At 39.4% G+C, this 18,226-nt stretch overlaps 1 protein-coding gene across 2 annotated transcripts in view; it reads left to right on the top strand.

The window, feature by feature from the left end:
• The window catches only part of ntrk3b (neurotrophic tyrosine kinase, receptor, type 3b), a 316,929-nt gene that overhangs the window by 140,337 nt on the left and 158,366 nt on the right, over positions 1 to 18,226 (top strand). For both annotated transcript variants that reach the window (XM_021307316.2, XM_021307312.2), the window contains exons 5-6: positions 15,489 to 15,643; positions 16,075 to 16,217. In XM_021307316.2, the coding sequence (XP_021162991.2) occupies positions 15,489 to 15,643; positions 16,075 to 16,217 (298 nt within the window). The remainder of the gene's footprint in view (positions 1 to 15,488; positions 15,644 to 16,074; positions 16,218 to 18,226) is intronic.

Raw genomic sequence — 18,226 nt, 5'->3', positions numbered from 1 at the left:
ACGTTTCTCCTGACAGAAATGGATGTAACAGGAAGTCAGAATGTAAAAAAAAAAAAAAAACGAGCTCAAGGCATTGTGGCCTTCTTTAAAACATTACAGTTCTGTATAATTCAGCAGTTAATTGAGCTGAAATTGCTGCCTTTGTTATGTGCAGCTAACTGAAATGGCTGAGATCTCTCTTTAACCAAATCACTCCTAAAGCTCAAGGGGCTCGATTTTCTCTGACTCTCAGTCCTGTTCCTTGAAGCAACGTTTCAGATGTGCACAAATGGTGCCTTTGTTGTCCTACATGAAAAGCAGAGTGAGGGCGATGCCTTCTGAATGCCGATGAGCGGCGAGGCTTCGTGTATATTCCATTTCATGTGTTCGGTTAAGAGGTGTCAGTCGGAGCGGCATGGCGGCACAGGCGCTCGTCGGGGCATTATGCATGAAGGAAACCATGTGGAATCAGGCCCTGCTAATGGGAAATGAGTCACTCTATCATGGGCAGAGTGTGCGTTGCGGCCCTGACATCATTACCCTCCTCACCACGTATGTGTGTTCACTCGGCGGCCGTATTAGCTAGGTAATGTCAATCGCTCAATCAGGCCAAATAAAGCACGCTCAGTGAGACGCTAATGCCTTTAATTATTAGAATAACTCAAAATATAGTATCAGGTGATAAGAATCCACCCATGCTGCTCAGCCACACAGACATTATGCAAATTGGGGAAGATCAAACCCGCCGAAATAATTTCCATATTATGTGACAAAAAGAGAGCATGGCCCTTCGCCATCACAGCGACTCTTACCCGTGTTATCTCAGTCACTCTTGGCAGGGGGACTGTAATTCCATTTCTTTAGTTTTCTTTTTTTCCTCTGCAAATAAAAAGAGGCAATTTAAAAGTGGCAATTTGTCGGTGACAGTTACCTGTGATGAGTGTGAAGTGATTTGTACGCTTGGAATTACACTGCGGGTCCTTTTTTTGAGCTTAAAACAACCATTTCTTCAGTGATGAATTCATTGTGCTTCATTCCAGTTAATTCAAGTTCTTTATAATTACTCCTAATTTTCGTGAATGGGGACTGAATCAAATAAAGGCAGAAAGTTGTGTTCACAACGTGGCACATACCAATTATAGTTGAAAAACCATTAATTAATACATATCAAACATGCAGACCATAAAGAGATTGAGGGGAAAAAAGAGAACGAGGCCCTGTGCTCGACTGAAATCACTGTTATTAAACAACGTCCTTTTTTTTTTTTTTTTTATCAAAGCGCCGCTGATTGGCCCTGTTTGGAGTTGCAAGAAGCCCTTTTTGCTTTAAAGTTCTTCTTTACACATAATTAACTTGCTGTAAAGCGTGTTTCAATCAATCAAAACTGGTGTGTAACAGTTAATGAGGTAGAGCTTGATTTTTTTATAACTGCCTCCAACAGCATAGTTTTCCCATTTTGCCTGTATTTTATTTTTTTTATTTTTTTTGATGAATCAGGCCCTGCATCTTATTCACGAGCTATAATCCTGAGCATTAGGGCTGTAATGAGTTCTTGTGGCACAAGGTGAAGTCTGTCTCACGAACTGCTATCCTGCTATCCAGTTGCTGTCAGCACACAACCTTCTCTGCTGAAATAGGACGAAGCTATTATTATGAACCCTGGATATGAAGGCGTGTGCTTTAAATTCGATACCCTGTTGTGTCTGTTGAGACTCTAATTTTGACGTGAGAAAGGAAGTTGTTCTTACTCCGTGTGAGTGGTCACAAACACAGAACCTCGAGGGTCAGCGTCCTGTAACTTTTAGGTGTGTCCCTGCCCCACATGCCTGAATCAATTGGCTAAACGTCCTCACTAGCATGCAGTCAAGCTCTACAGAGTCCTGCTAATGAACTTATATTGGAGTCAGATGTGTTGAAGTAGAACCCTAATAAGCCAAGCACGCTTCAGATAATCTGCAGTCAGTGTAGAATAATTCAGTGCAGGTTTCTATGGTCCGTATTGTGTCGTTTTTATGCTCATCACATTTTTACGCGTTTCTCATACTAAAACAAAGCACTGAAAATACAAATTCTTTGCTTTTGACTAAAAAGAATAAAAGCTTTATTCTGCCTGACCTGCATTTTTCTAAATCCTTGTGTAGAGTAGAATTGTTCAGGTCTAAGTATGATCCGTGTAAGTATTTGCTATTTCTTTTAAAATTGGAAGAATAAATGCTGTCCAGATGCTTAAAAAAAGGAAGAGTTGGCTTCCTGAAACAGATGCTAACTTTAGTGACATTAGCAGCTAGCGGTTAGCCCGTCACACTAGTCTCATTGAACTTACAAATCATTTGCACTTTTTCTGTCAGTGCATTAAGATTCTGTCTTCTACTGAGTACCCAAAATGAGACCACATGAATAATTAACAAAGGGTGAACGCTTCTTCAATATTGATGTAACAAAGAGTTGCTGCTGAGCAGACAAGAAGTCTGTCAACTACGTCAAACGGGACAATTCAAACATTACTTCCTTTCCTACCCAAAAACAGAAAAATGTAGGATTCACCTTCACATGTGGATTCTTAGGCTGATACAGAAAGTAGAGCTTCGCAAGATTCACTTTGACAAGTAATGCTGTTGTGCTTTGATATCATGAGATCTTGTGCCACAATTCCTCTTCCCCCTCCAGTACATGGTAGAATATAGAAATAGAGACACATTCCCTGAAAAGATAAAAAAGCCTTTTAAGCACTGTGAGAAACCAGGAAGTGTTAGCTGTGTGTTATCATCTGATTTGTTGCTTTCTATCAGCTCTGAACTTAGGGACCCGTCTTACAATTTTTTAAAGAATCTGACCTGCAGTAGATTACTTTAAGTTCAAAATCTAAAAGATTTAAACTGATCAAACCTGTACTGGACATTTCAACAATAAATTGGAATTATTTAAACCAAGAAATATCCAACCTTTATTTCATTTGTGAAAACACAAAAGGGAGAATTTCTCAATGTTCCTTTTAGTATTGGACCAGCATAAGGACCACGATGCATTTACTTGTCAAACGTGGACTGGGTGCATTGTGCACTAATTACAGTCTTTTTAAGCAACTTTTAAGATTTGTGAAATCTTTTTTTCGATTTGTGAAAACCCCCAAAAAATCTTCAGGTGGTCAGGTTGTGATCATTCTTTCCAACCCGAGCACGTGTGACAACATCAGAAAGTCAAAGGGAGTTGGTTTGCATGACTGCTGCGTAAGTCACTGCTTCAAGTTTATCAGGCAGTCTTTGCCGAGCCTTGCGGCGTGCAACAGCACACAACAGTTGCTTTGTTTTGCAGGTTTTGCAGCGCAGATATTTCACACACACTGCAATATATTAATATCGCTAACAATAGAAAAGCTATCAGGGGAATCTCAATAATCTCAAGTCTTTTGTGGCTCCTGTGAAAGGCTCCAACATCACAGAGAGGCTTCATAATAGACGACTGCTGTGCACTGCCTCTGGATGAGACACGGCTAATCGCCTCTGCCTCTTTGTCTGTCTGCCCTTTAGCCGAGCAACTGCAGGTACTGCAGAGTGCTGCACAGCGCTGCCAAGGGAAAGCCAGAGCACGGCAGCAGGGGGTGAAGGAGGGTGGGGGTGAGGTAAATGCTAAATGTGCCGCTGCAGCTTCCAGGGTGATATTATTGGAGATTACTTGTAGCAGACTTAGCAGCATTGAGCCAGAGTGTCAGTTTTCTTTCTGGTCTACAGAAAAAAAAGGGGGGGGGGGGGAAAGAATCTTCTTCTATAGCAACTGGCACAATCCACCCGAGGCACCGTGCCTGGCCAATCCCTTCATTCTGTTTATTTCTATTTTATCCACAATGCAGCAGCCAACACAAAGTCAAACATTTATGTCCCCTGCTGCAAAATGGATTTTTCTCTGAAGGCGTGTGACGGGAACTGATCAAACCAGTAATCTTAACCAGATGGAGGAATGAGCTTTTGAACTCTAGAGGGCAACATGACAGGTAAATTACTGACGTTTATTTCTTTAGAAAGCAGTCGCATCATGATTCAGGTGAGCAAGAACTCCACTCCACCAGGAGAGTGACGGGTGGGTCTCTGATTTGCATCTGACTGAGAATGTGACCAGCAGGATGAGGCTCCATGTCCTTAAAAGCAGCAGTGCACCAACAGCAGGTTGCTCAAGTGCGAGCCTCCAATTTAAGCCTATTTGCTGTTTGTTAGAAAGGTTTTTATAAGCAGCTGGACAATTAAGTTATGCAGTTAAGAACACACATAATAATAATAGGAATACGAAATACATTTAATAGACAAAACCAGCAAAAACATGTATATAATGGAATTAAGCTAACATCTCTTCTGTATCAATTTATAAGCTCTCAAAGATATTAAGTATCTTAAATTAAAAGTAGCCTCATATTATCCTCAGCTTTCTTTTGTAACAATTAAAATCATTTCAAAGAAGATGAAAACAAGCCAATGGCGGCTAAAGTAATTTTACTTATGAAAATCTAGTATTCACTGCACTTGCCTCAAATCTGCTGTTGGAAAATGATTTCTAAAGCAATCTAATCAGCCTGCTTTAATGTCATTTTAGATAGTGCTTTCTTCTCAATTCTCAGTTTCTCAAGGAGCTTCATGACAAGAAGTTGTCTCAGCAGTAAAATTCCCCCTTGGTGTACTGTTGTTTGTATGAGTACTCAGGCCGGGTCCGCAAAAGCTGGGCCCCCGCCGAGTGGACTTTGGCTCTTGGGAATGTGGGGACTTAGCTGAGCTGAGCTCTGGTGGGCATCCTTCCTTCCTGACCTCCCTGGGGTTAGCTTTCCAGGTAGGGTGGTAATGTGACCTCCCACTCTTGGTCCTTCTGAATTCAGGCTATTGGTGTCTGACTGGCATGTTTGGGGCTCCTTGGGAGTCTCGTCAGCTCGGTGCTGGGTGGTCCAGCTACTGGCAGTTTCTGCAGGTCAGGGACCTTGGTGCCCTGCGTCTGACCCTGTGTCTCTCTGGCCTGGGGACTGATCTTGTGCTTCACTGACCGCCTACCTCTGTGTGGGATGTATGGTTGAGCCAGAGCCATGTCCACCTGCCCTTTGCTGCTCTTGGGTGCATACACACAGAGCAACAGACAAATAATCCAAAAGGTTGAAGGTCATACAAACACAGGTTAGTAATACAGCAATGCAATTTGCATTAGTTTCCTTAGATAGGAAACATTTTGACCAATCTGTCTGGATGATTTGTTTGAATTTGACTTTGTAAAGTGTCTTGAGATGACATGTGTTGTTAATTGGCGCTATAAAAATGAAATTGACTTGGTCGGAGCTTCGCAGCAATTTGATGGGAAAGTCATGAGTCAGACAGGAAGAGAGAGAGACATGTTGGCAACGTAAAACACATCCGTTCCGAGGAAAATACAAAGTAAAGTGTCTGAACCGCAAGATAAGATGTATGCAATTTCCAGCCAGGTCCGTCCCCATATAAGTTTGTTCTGGAAACACATGGCTCGCTGCGGAAGAGATTACAGGTTAGCAGGGGACCAATGTGCATGGATATTTTAGGGCTTGAGTGGAGGAACGTCTTAATCGTATTTTTGGAACGTTTGAGCTGAGGAGATTGAGCAGGATCCGGAGAAGGTTTTAACTTACTGACTGCAGAATGGACATCCAGGAGTTGAACAGTTAGAGGAAGGAGGAATTCTTGCTTCTTGAAAGTTTGAACAGAGAGGAGACCTCCTGGGGAATTCTTGGAGGGAGCCTTAGGGAGGAACACAGAAAATAACTTTAGCATATAAGATAAGCCCAAGAGAACTGATACTCAAAGTATCAGCAACAAGAGGTACCACTTAGGTAGACACTGCGGCATTGAGTGATCGGGTGCCAGCTCCCTAGATTCTTCTGCAGCTGATGAGGGCAATGGGCCTCATGTGAGAACACCTCTCCCACCGGGCACCTGCAACTTTCAGGAAGGAAACAACACCACACACACACACACACACACACACACACACACACACACACACACATACAGATCCTGACACTTGTGTGATATGTCCTCTTTCATGCTAGTAATTATTTAACCAGTAATTATTTGAAAAATATATAAATAAATGCATAGAAAAAATACCTACGTAACTGCAACATTAACATGCCGGTCCCTCATTCAGTGGAACACTGTGGATTCTACACCCTTAATCCCAATATGCACGCTCTACACATAACGGGGAGCATACCCAAAGTGACACGCATACTTCAACAAAACTATAGGCTTTAATGTTCCACAGAACACAATTCCTCATATTTAGAACCCTGTAGCATGTTTTCGGACATGCCAGCATACACGGCAAGATAGGAAACCGAGTGAAAGGAGAGTCTTTGCTGGATGTAAATATAAAAGGCTCAAATCTTTGCTTTCTATTCTTTTCCTTTTTTTTCTACCCTTACCTGCAGTCATTTTTCAACCAACACGAGTTCCCCCTATCTCTATAAACGCAGTGCAGGTGTTCTCTGTGGATAAGCCAAAATCAAGCCTGGCTCTTCAGACAAAGCATTTCATGGTGGCTTGAAAATAAAACAAGAGAAAAATCAGACAGAGAAAAAGCCTGCAGGGACATTGAATGACCAAACTCCAGCAAACTTTCACAGAAGCAAAGATGGAAGCAAACAGTGATTTGTTTAGTTTTTTCACAGCATGAAAACGATGGCTCCTTGGAACAACTGACTGTGTGCTAACGCAATGACGAAATTCTAAAATAATATGAAAAGAGCAACGTTTGGTGACTCGGGCAGGCTCACTGAGGAATTTTGTGAAATATCTGTTTATCAACTGAGTAAATTTTCCTCTTTTTTAGACTCATTTCACCCTCATTGATTAAAAACCTTTTTTTGTCCAAATTCTAATGTGTCCTCCTCCCTCTGCACATAGAAAAGTGAACATCATTTGGTGGTGTTAGGTAGAGAGAAAGGAACAGTGCAGCAGATGTGTTGCCAGCTCCTAGGAGCATCTGTTTATTAAACCCATTACTTTTGAATAAATGTGTCTCTTTGTCACTCAGCTGCTCAAAGATGCTGGGATCCAATCTAATAGGGTTACATCTCAATTGTCTCTTTTTCTATGCAACAATTCTAACAATGGAAATATCACTAGACCAGTAGATACAGTACTTTTGACATGCATTATACAGGAAGTGCAATGCAGGGGGGGGAAAAAGCAGGTAGTTGTATATGTATATGTTTGTCCCCACTGAATACTAACCACTACTGAGCTTTCAGTTGTTTTGCAATAGATAGATTACAATTCCAGTATAATGTTTATATAAAACAGGTAGGAAAAAAAAACACCTTTAATAATTTAAAACGTCTCACTTTAACCTGAATGTTCTGGCTCAGTATTAGCGAATCCTGTCTGCCAGGTTGCAACCTATACCATACCTATAGTGTAAATACAGCTCTATACAGTATGCATCAGTAAACTACAGTCTTATAATTTTACAGATATTTCACTTGTATAAAACAGAGATGCCAACTTGAGTGTTAGAGACTGACTGAAGTTGCAATGAAGGTGCAGAAGTTAAAGACTTCAGGCTTGACCCAGACTTGTGCACTACATACCTGACTTGGACTGTGCGTGTTGTACTGTGGCACGATGTGCTTAATTAGCCGGTGAAGTTGGTGGATTATGGCCTGTTAATGGCTCACAACAATCTGTTCTTGTTAGCAGTCGCTTCACAATAATGACTGCATGAATGTCTCTCCAACTGAGCATTATTGTGTTACACAACTTTGGATCATTTAAGAACAAAACAAACATAATTTACCTCTGAACATTCACTCGATGTTGAGCCAACTGTGTCATTACAATGACACTATTATTAAAATATAACAGTGTAATACTAGAAGATAATTATCACAATTATTAATTCAGACCTAAGAACAAGATGCTGGTTGAGGATAGGGGTAACATCCCACAGCAGTGTGTGGCCAAGCATCAGGAAGAGGTATCAGGCTGTTTGTTGTGTATGGGTCTCCCCGACAATACTGAGGGCACTGTTTGTTATTTGAATAGAATATATATTTAAATTGCCAATGCGTCTTTTCTTTAAACTTACAATAAACAAGACCAAACAAAAGTAGTATATATACTAGTCAATAGTAGAATAAGCTGTTCGGCATTTGAAAAGGGCTATTTCAGATTTTCATGGGTGGAATCCATGGAAGAACCTGTATATTCATTTTGCAAATAAATGTATTTGAGCACCATTGAAAAGGAAATAAGCTTTCCAGTAGTGCACTATTTTTTTTATTTATTTTGCCATGACGCAATGTCACGACAATTGTATACCTGACCGAACATAAATTTCCTTTCTTTTTTAACAACATTTTTAATGCATTAGGTTGTAAATTTGAGATTAAAAGTAAATTATTTTAAATCCAGGCAATTCAACTGCCCAACAGAGCACTTTCTTTTTACAGCACACAAATGTATAAAAACTATTGTATGCATAAAACATTATTTCTATATTTCGCAAATAGTGTTCTCAGACAATCTACATCATTTTTACCTCTTGCTCATTAATCATCTGCATGTTGAGATGGTTAATGCTTAATGAGGTGATTAATACAGCTTCAGATATGGGTAAACTATCTAGATAAATAAAAAACGGAATTACATGTCACCGTATTATTACTTGAGTGTATAAGGACGTTTTAACTTCGCTGCGGAAAATGTGGCTTCACCCTCTAAAGCCTTGCACACTCCTGTGAACCTTTTTACAGGAAGTGAAAAGAAACTGTTGCCATGCAGTGAGACTGGACTCTATGGAGCTGCATATGTGGGGTAACTTTAACTGCTATGTAGCAGATGTAGCAACTATTGGCACTAATATGGACAGAAGAAAAATGGATACATTATGTAATTCTGAAACGTTGTATTACACATGGAACATATATTGCTTCTCAGTTTGGTTATGCAACCCTATTTTAAACATGAAAATATAACCAAACGGCACAAAGTATTTATTACGTCCCTCTGTATGTACCACTGTTTGGTTCATTAGAACTCGCGCTGATAAGTTAGAAAAATGCAGGGAACTTGTAAATAAGTCAAAACTTATAACACACAGTTTTTAATGTTAATGTTGATTAAAATTATCAAATGTTAATCAACATATGATAATGTTTCAAGCAAACTTAAATGTGCTCAATGGAACCAAATTATTTTTGCATGTCTGCAGCCAGAATATAATTAAATGAACCAAGGGTTCGTCACAGTGGACAGTCTTCACTGTCCTTTTCAGTTCTCTTGAAACTTCAGCGTTGCATCCTCTTTCCTTGCTTTCGGTGCAGTGTCAGCCTCCTTCTTTTGAGCCACAGTGTCATCAATTATGAATTTGTTTTTCCACCGCATGATAAGACGGTGCGAGAAAGTGAGAAGAGTGTGAATTACATAAGGCTCATAGCATGGTAAACCAATATGAAGGTGTCAAGATACCAACTGACTTGTTTTAAAAGTTTTAACAGCAGACATGAAAGCTTCCCAGGGTCATGCGTGTGTTAAATCAATGCTAACAGACTAAGCTTAAAGACCTTATCTGTTTACAAGTTGGAAGCATCAGCCTGCTTGTGTCAGGGTTGCTGACATAATTAGAGATACACCAATCAACCAGCCTGAAATCAGCATCAGTCATTTCTCCCCTGATTCCTTAACATAATGAACAACAAGGACCTAAAGTCCGTATCAATCCAGATGCTGGACACCACCTTGCATTCCTCAACCACTCAGGCACGGGACCATGAGCAACTTGCAACCTGTTCTTTTTTTTTCTTCTCTTCATTCATCTCTTAGCGTTGTTAAGGCAACGAGGCAGCATCCCTAAGAGAGAAAAAGTTATTTTTTAAATGCCATCAAATCCATTGTGTGCCCAATGTAAAACTATAACAATTAAACAGAACATATATAGAATTTTGCATCAATACTCATCTTCATGTATGATTACCACAGCGTGAATTAGCGAGATGCTAGTTGGCATCAGATTTGTAGCTTCTTATTCAGTAGCTGGGTAAAGAGCTGTGTCATTTGCTGAACTGCCAAAACAAAAACGCTGAATGAGATGCTCTCTGTGTGATTGTTTTCCAACCGAAAAAGCCATAAACGGATTTTTCAGCAGTTAGTAAATGGTGGTTGAACAGTATTTTGTCTGTTGTAAGGACAAGGAAACCAATTGCAGCGTCAAAAATAATTAAATGATGTGCTTCAAAAAGCCCAAAAAGCAATGAACTTCTCCTTTCTCTGTATCAAAGCCACAATTATGTGTATTTAGTTGGCCCTGAGTACCCTAGCAACCAAGATTAATATTATGATTGTTTGTACCTATTAAGTATTTTGAGGGGTTGATAGGTGTAAATACAGTATGATTCGGTTAGTTGCTTTATGCTAGTGTTCATTTCATCAATCTGTTCATTTAATATAGAAATAAGCCATTAAGACCCCTTAATCTAAACCTTATCACACAATGTTCAGATTCTTGTTTCAATGGTGTTGGAAGACATGATACCATAGGAAAGTAATGCTCTCACATCCCCTTCCTATGGATTTATCACTGTAGCCCATAGTATTTGATCAGCACATACAGTAAAGCAGTCTGACACAGATATTTTGGACATCCCTTACTGTCTGAATGATTTCCAGATGTTCAGTTGTTCCTTTTACTAGGAATAAAAGCAGATGGTAAAGTCAGACAAACAGTAAATGACATGGAGGGGACGTAGCAGGAGACTTTGAATTCCACACCACTGATTGTAACATGAGGCTGCACAGTGGCTCAGTGGGTCCTGGGTTTGAGTCCTGCCCTTACCCTGGGTCTTTCTGCAGGGAGTTTGCATGTTCTCCCTGTGCATGCATGGGTTCTCTCTGGGTACCCCAGCTTCCTCCCACAGTCCAAAAACATGCACACACTGATCAGAATAAGTCCACACTACACTTGATGTTCCATTGAAATCTCCCTATTTCCTCAAGTCTAGACCCATGTTCTAGACCCAGATATTGATGCAAGCTGTTTTTAATCAAAAATGTTGTCTTTTCCTGTTTCAAAAATGCTTATATACAAATGTTTGACTATTACTTTTTGGTGTTAGCTTATTTAAAGAATACAACTATATTTTAGCTGCTGGAAGTTCTGGTTTGCGGTAACAACCCCCTATTCGTCATATAGATGCTGTTGTTCTGACCGGTGCAATATGGAGGTCTCTCTTTCTGGCAGTCTTACACCAGAATACTTTGGATGGGAAAAGAGCCAACAAAGATAAATGTGTAGTTTATGTAACCGTCTGGGTCGGATATGATTCATTTGAAGTTAAACAGATTAAAACATGAATATTTCTGAGACACAAGTTTACAAGACATCAGTTTGGTGAAGTATAACCCTGTGTTGCGCAACAGCCCCCCTCCCTCCCATCCTGTGGGAAAAGTAGTTTGTGATTTATACTTGCTAAACCAGAGCACCTGTGTGTTTCGTTTCCCAGAAACAGCTTCTGCTGGTGGTCATTGCCTCTCCTCTGTAGTAGCTGGATGGATTGTTAGCCATCGTTACAGAAACACCATGCAGCCAGCCCTCCATATTTTCCATTCTGCTATTTGCGTTTGTTTCCAAGCCAAATCTGCTCTCCCTCAGACATGTTTCAAATTCCAGCTGTCAGTTAGAGATGTTTTTTTTATTTATTTTTACTTTTGTTGTGCCATTGCTTGTTTCATTCATGTTACTGTAACAGCAACGGCTCACAAATGTCTTACTACGCTTCGCCAGCTGGCTGCGGGGCCACAAGGTTTCCATATTTAACCAAGGTATTTATAACAGCACAGGTGCCAATCACATCAGCCTAGAGGCAACATAACTAATGTGTGAAGGTGGTGGCTATTATTAATAATCACCATAATTACAGCGGAACAAGGAAAGCCTGAGCCTTACTGCTCCACTGAGTTTCATTCCCTTGTGGTTTGCACGCTCAGCATTAACTGAAAACCTTTCACCTTGAAATGTTCTCCTGGTAGTCATAGGGGGAGGTACTTGTCTTCCCCAAACCTTCTGGAAAAAAAAAAGGATGGAAAGGGAAATCCTCAGCATTCTGGTCTGAACCTCGCTGAGACAGGGCTGAGACAGCTGATGCTAAATAGATGTTTATTGACATCGATATACAGTGTTGTGAAAAACAACAATGAGTACACCAGAGGAAGTTTGGCATGCAATTGTTACATTTTACTCTGACACCGTCTAAATTAAGCGGAGTGTAACCGACGGCCTTCATAAGTCACCTAATTAGTAAATAGACTTCCGCTGTGTAATTTAACCTTTTGTTGGATCCAGTCCAGCAAATACAGAAATAATTGATAAACTCACAGATTAGAAACTCAGCTGCTGGGATTTAATGAAATAACTTAGAAAACAGCATTAAAATGACCATTTTAAGAATCCTTTGATACAGTGAGGAGGAGACTAACTTACACATGGTGCTGAAGTTGATGAATGGAAGCCAAACACAGGTTCTTGCTCCGATAAAGAATTATTATAGTGTCACTTAGATACTAATCTCCTTTTGAACATTCTTAGCTTCTCTGGGAGTGTTTTGATTTTTTTTTTTTTTTTTTTTGCAAATTTGCAAAAAATGTTTTTACATAATTCTGTAAACTGACTGTTATATGTCTTTTTTTACTAAAACATTTAGATTTTATCAGATGTTAAGGACCATTTGCACACTTTTTAGTTTCTCAGGAAGTGTTTGACACATTGAACTTGACATTTTATTTTCAGAATGTACCATATTATCTATTAATAATAGCACAGTATTTTTTCTTTCTGATAAGTCTCTTTCTTCTACTGTACAGCTTGACCTTAAATTCAGCTTTTTCTTTCCATGATGTGAAAACATGCAGTTTGAGGGTCTTCTCTAGAAATTCTCATTCTTCGTTTTTTCCATGGATGTCTTTGTTTTGTGTGTGTGTGTGTGTTTTGTGTGAATTTTTTTTTTTTTTTTTTTTTGTGTGAATTCTGAACCGTTGTCTCACCAAACATTGATAGTGGTTGCATAATGTCAATAAAGACTCTTGTCATTATGCAAGAGTCTTTATGATTTATGATTCTTGTATGCATTAAAAAGTCCTTGAGAACATTTCTGACCCAACAGAGATGTTTCATTCACAGACATGTCGTAGAACGTTTAATCTGCAGCTTACTTTAGAGTAACTTCTTTTCTGATAAACCAAACAGTTATGACCTATTTAATGCCGTGCTACATCGGTGCTCTACTTACTATTGTAAATATTTTAATCTCTACTTATCCTCCTGTGAGGGCAACCAGCCCTCAGGGAAGTAGGATATTGAATTAATTACCATAATCAAACAGCATGATTAAACAATGAATTTATAGAAAATAGTAAATATGACCCCCTATGGTTATAATGCATGCATAAATATATATTAATGGGGTTCAGAATACCACTATGCATTGGTAACTACAAATAGAACTTTACTAAAATCCCTAAGAAAGCCACTAAATCAGTCATTATTTCGGACATTAGGAGCATGAATTAGTTTCCTATAGTAGTTAATGTATAGTGACACCCTGCTCTACCTAAATAATCAGATCTCCAGAACAGCTGATAATAAGTGAGGACCACCTGTGGGACTCCATTCTCATGACTTCATAAAGCATGCTGGATACTGCTCATGCATTATTCATTCTTTCTGCAATATCTTATTGACCTTTCTCAAGGACATTTGGTCTAGCATTCATTTTGTCAAAATTTGCCAATCAGAACTTCCCATTTGAACAGATGCGAAGTATAAAGTTGGCATATAGGGGTGTCTGCTGCAAACTGGGCTGAGAATGAGATGTATGACTAAAGAAACCTAATGATACTTGTCTGGTGCTAATGCAGCCAAAGGCTGATAGCAGGTGCTGTTCTTGACTGATGACAAGAGTGGATCCAGCCATTAGGAACTATTAGATAGCATAAATCTGTGAAGTCCTATTAGAGAACTCAGTGTAATTTCAATTTTAAACACTTTACATACATTTTTATGGTTTATTCTGGTACTATTCAGTTTTAGCACTGGTTATAAAGGCAAGAACAGCTTGCAAGTCCACCTTCAGCAACAATACCTTAAAGCAATGATGTTGTTTTATGTCTTCATTTTTCACATTGCTGTAGTATAATTTTGAGCCGCTGTTCTTTGGTTTAATTTACTGAGGCACATGCTGTTCAATCAGCATGAGTTCTGGACTTTGACTTTGTCATCGCAGTAACAGGTTGTTTTTTATGTTGTCAATTTCAGTATTGTGTATTATTGTGCTATTGGTGATGCAGAATCAAGCTGTAGCGGACAGATGAACTCACATTGGACTCCTGAATAATTTGGTATACAGAGAAGTTTCATGGCTGACTTGTAATTGTAAGGGGTTCATCTCTTGGGGCTTCAAAACAACCTATATTACTATACCTCCAGTCCCATACTTCACTCTAAACATGTCACTGTGCATTATTGCCAACAATCCATTCCTTTCTTACAGCTGACCATAGGCCATTGTTCTAGCAGCGCTTTGGTTCAACCAAATGCATTTTTGAAAACCCAAATGTCATCCTCTTAGACAAAAGGGACCCAAAAGCAGAATTACAGTCAACTGCACACACACATACACACACACACACACACACATATATATATATATATATATATATATATATATATATATATATATATATATATATATATATGTGTGTGTGTGTGTGTGTGTGCTCAGGACTCTAAACAAATAGCTATATGTGAAAATAAAAGAAGGTTTTAAAAACATATAGTACTACTAGTTTTTTTTTCATGACTTGCATAAACTTGTTTGTTTGAATGACTCAAATGTGCTGACATAGGTAAAAACAAGTGAGAAAAATCAAACTTTGGAAAGCCCCTCTAAAGCCTTTGGCTTGGTTGTGGGAAGGTATCTGTCTGCGCTGACGCGACCCACAGCAGAGTGAAGGATAGTGGGGATTCAACCAGACAGCCAGGCAGTTGCCCCCAGTCCCCCAGAAAGTTAACAGCACAAAAGTTCAGAAGAGGCTAAATTATTCTTACAAGCAGGTCAAATGCAGATTGATTAAAGTTTTCAATCATATGGCGAGATGGCACCCTATACTCTTGGTGTGGCAGACCTATCATTATGATTGGCAGCGTGAGTTTTACCGATTCTCTCAATCTGGACACCTGTTATTAAGGTTGTAACAACACATCAATCCATATATCAATAAAATCATTAACGATCAAATTACATCGATGCAAAATGAAAATATCGATCATATCGTCTTTTTTTAAGACACTTCTTTTTTTTAAATTCACACGGCATGAGACTGTAGTGAACACGTGATCTATTATTAATATTAATATATTGAAATGAGAAGAATCCTGTTTTGTGCAGACATCCAACCTTTTCCTTGTCCTTTGTTGTACTAGCCGCTAACCGTGCTGTCGTCTGGCTGTGTTTCTAGACGTCTGGACGGAGTTGTTTTCGACTGCGGCTGTAGCATCCGCTGGATCCAGCTGTGGCAGCAGAGGGGAGAGGCGGGGCTTCATACGCAGCAGCTGTACTGCAGGAACGGAGCCTCCAAGATGCGGCTGCACAACATGTACATCAACAACTGTGGTAAGGAAGTGGGGGTGGCGGGGCAGAGGTGGCATACAGGAAGGAAAAACAGAGAAGAGAGAGCAGCAGGGCTGGAGGGGAGAGGGGAACAAAGAGGAAAGTGAAGGAAAGGGTTAAAGGACACGGTGGGGGTGACACATAAAGAGGAGGAGGTGTGACAGAGTTCAGAGGGTGAATCTGATGTGAGGAGCTGCATGTTGATTCTGACAGAGGCTGTAGACTTTACTCTGTTATCTTCTTGTGGTGACTCATCCCGAAGCATCTCACATGAGTGTGTGTTTGAGGATGATAATCTGTCACTCTTTGGCCAATCTTTACCATGTTTCTTAAAACAGGTTAATAGATTTGATCTGGAAATATTCCGACTTTAAAGCCATGCTTGTTAACCTGATTACATGCCACTGTTGTGTTTTGCGTGTTTGCACCTACAGATTTACCAGAGATCAGCGTGAGCCACAGCAGCGTGCTGGTGACGGAGGGGGAGAACGTAACGGTGAGCTGCAACGGGTCCGGATCCCCGCTGCCTGAAGTGGACTGGACTGTCAGTGGCCTGCACTCCATCAACACCCACCTGGTCAGAAACACACAGATTTAAACAACTAATGCATTCAAAAGTCAGATTTTTCCACTCAAAAATAGACTGCCCAAACCTGGAAACATCTAATATGGCTGCCACGCATCTATAACATAGTAATAGTTGAAGGTAGAAACTTTGTGTCACCACTTCTGATGGTCTGTGTCAGAATGTTTGACACACACTGTGCTCTGCAACATCTAATTTTTGACCATGTTTTATCATGTTGTCGGCTTATATTGCTGATACTAGTTGCCTCTACAGCAATGAGAAAATTCCCAGTGGTTTTGGACAAGAAGGTGTTTTTTTTGGTTGGGACATCATTCCCAGATCCAAGCTCCGACTTCCAATGTGAATTCAACGCATCTTAAAGGGAACTTAACCAAACAACAAACATGTTCATAAAGTCATAAAGTCATAAAGACAACTTTGTTATGCTAAGATAAGAATAATTCCTTTATTGTTCCGCAATGGGGAAATACGGGGTGTGACAGTGGCAAACACACACTGTTACACACAATCACCTGCAATTAAAGGGGGAAAAAGAACTAGTCTGATCTAAATTAGCTCTAAAGAAATGCAAAGAATAGAAGATAAAAAGTAAATGCCAATGTAAATATTGCACAGTGGAAAATATTTAACAGTGGAAAAGACTCCAGCATATTTACATAACACACCATAATAGAATATGCAATATGCATGACAGTGCAACAGCATCCCGAAGTAGCTAAGGCGTGTGCAAGTTACCTTTGCATCTGGGAACAGCATAAATGATTAATGATCGGATCAGAACCCGTGCAACCATAATCCAGTTTTATTAATCACAACAGCAAAACCAAGTTGTTTTTATTTATTATCTTTTTCTTTTAAATGATGTTGCAATTTTTGTGATCATTTAGAAAAACCTTCCCACTCTGCTTTCAGGGTAAAGATTCATAGAATAAACTTTTCTTTTCTGTTGTTTTTTTTCCCCAGAAATGTGTTACTACCCTTATTCAAGTTCAGACCAGGGTTCAGCAACCCTTTTTGAAACTAAACGCTACTTTGAGGATGTTGAGTAACACAGAAGGCTACTTGTTGAATACAATCTTTTGACCTTGATCTGAACACTCTTAAGCTTTATTTTGAAGCACCCACCTCATTCCCTAAGTATAAATTAGACTTTATTGTTGAAGAGTGTCCTTGAGCTGTTTTTTAATAACCAACATACTGGAGTCCCTTCTTCATCAGTGGTTTAGCTCAATGAGCAACATAGAAGGTGCTTTGTTCAAAATCTCTACACAATAAGATACCGCTGCTTGTATTTTGAAGATTATCTGTAATTCTGTTATTCTGAAAGTCTGCATTACAAACCCTGTTGAATAGATATTCAAAACCTGTCCTAGCAATAACCCAGCCTATGTATGGAATCATTTCAAATATTGACATTTTTGTGTTTTATTTTTGAATGTCTAAATTACTTTTCATTGTTACTATAGGTCCAATCGGGATTGGAAACAATTTTTTGTGAAAGTCATGTCAGGATGTGTCTCTTTAGACGAGTTTCTGTTAACTTTGTTTTGAAAGCATAAAGAAACAGCAATGTCCAACAACATTAGTAAATCCTTGTTCAATACACATATTTATGATAACTACTCACTATAATTATGAATAATCGTCAATGCTAATATTTTTAGATTTAAATGTCCATCCAAACTTTGAATGTTTTTACAGCCCTTATCACCTTCTTAGCTTTACTCTGCAACTTGGGACTCATGAGGTTAAGTTTCTCAGTGATGTCTGCCAAAGATTTGAGGGGTGGTATGCACATTGCATTGTATAAACTCTGATGTCACCCAAAAGCGACAGCACAGCAAAACTCCTGTCCTGCTAACATGTTGAATTTCTGCCCCCAGAAATCACATCTACACCCATACAACCTTTGCATCCTGGTGGCCCTTTCTGAATTTCCTGGATTTTTTTTTTTTTTTTTTTACAAACGTGCCCTGCGGGTAGCTCCTGTTGTCCCT

The sequence above is a fragment of the Fundulus heteroclitus genome, chromosome 4 (genome assembly GCF_011125445.2).
Source record: "Fundulus heteroclitus isolate FHET01 chromosome 4, MU-UCD_Fhet_4.1, whole genome shotgun sequence".
Lineage (NCBI taxonomy): Eukaryota > Metazoa > Chordata > Actinopteri > Cyprinodontiformes > Fundulidae > Fundulus > Fundulus heteroclitus.
This window is presented reverse-complemented; position numbering and strand designations above follow the sequence as displayed.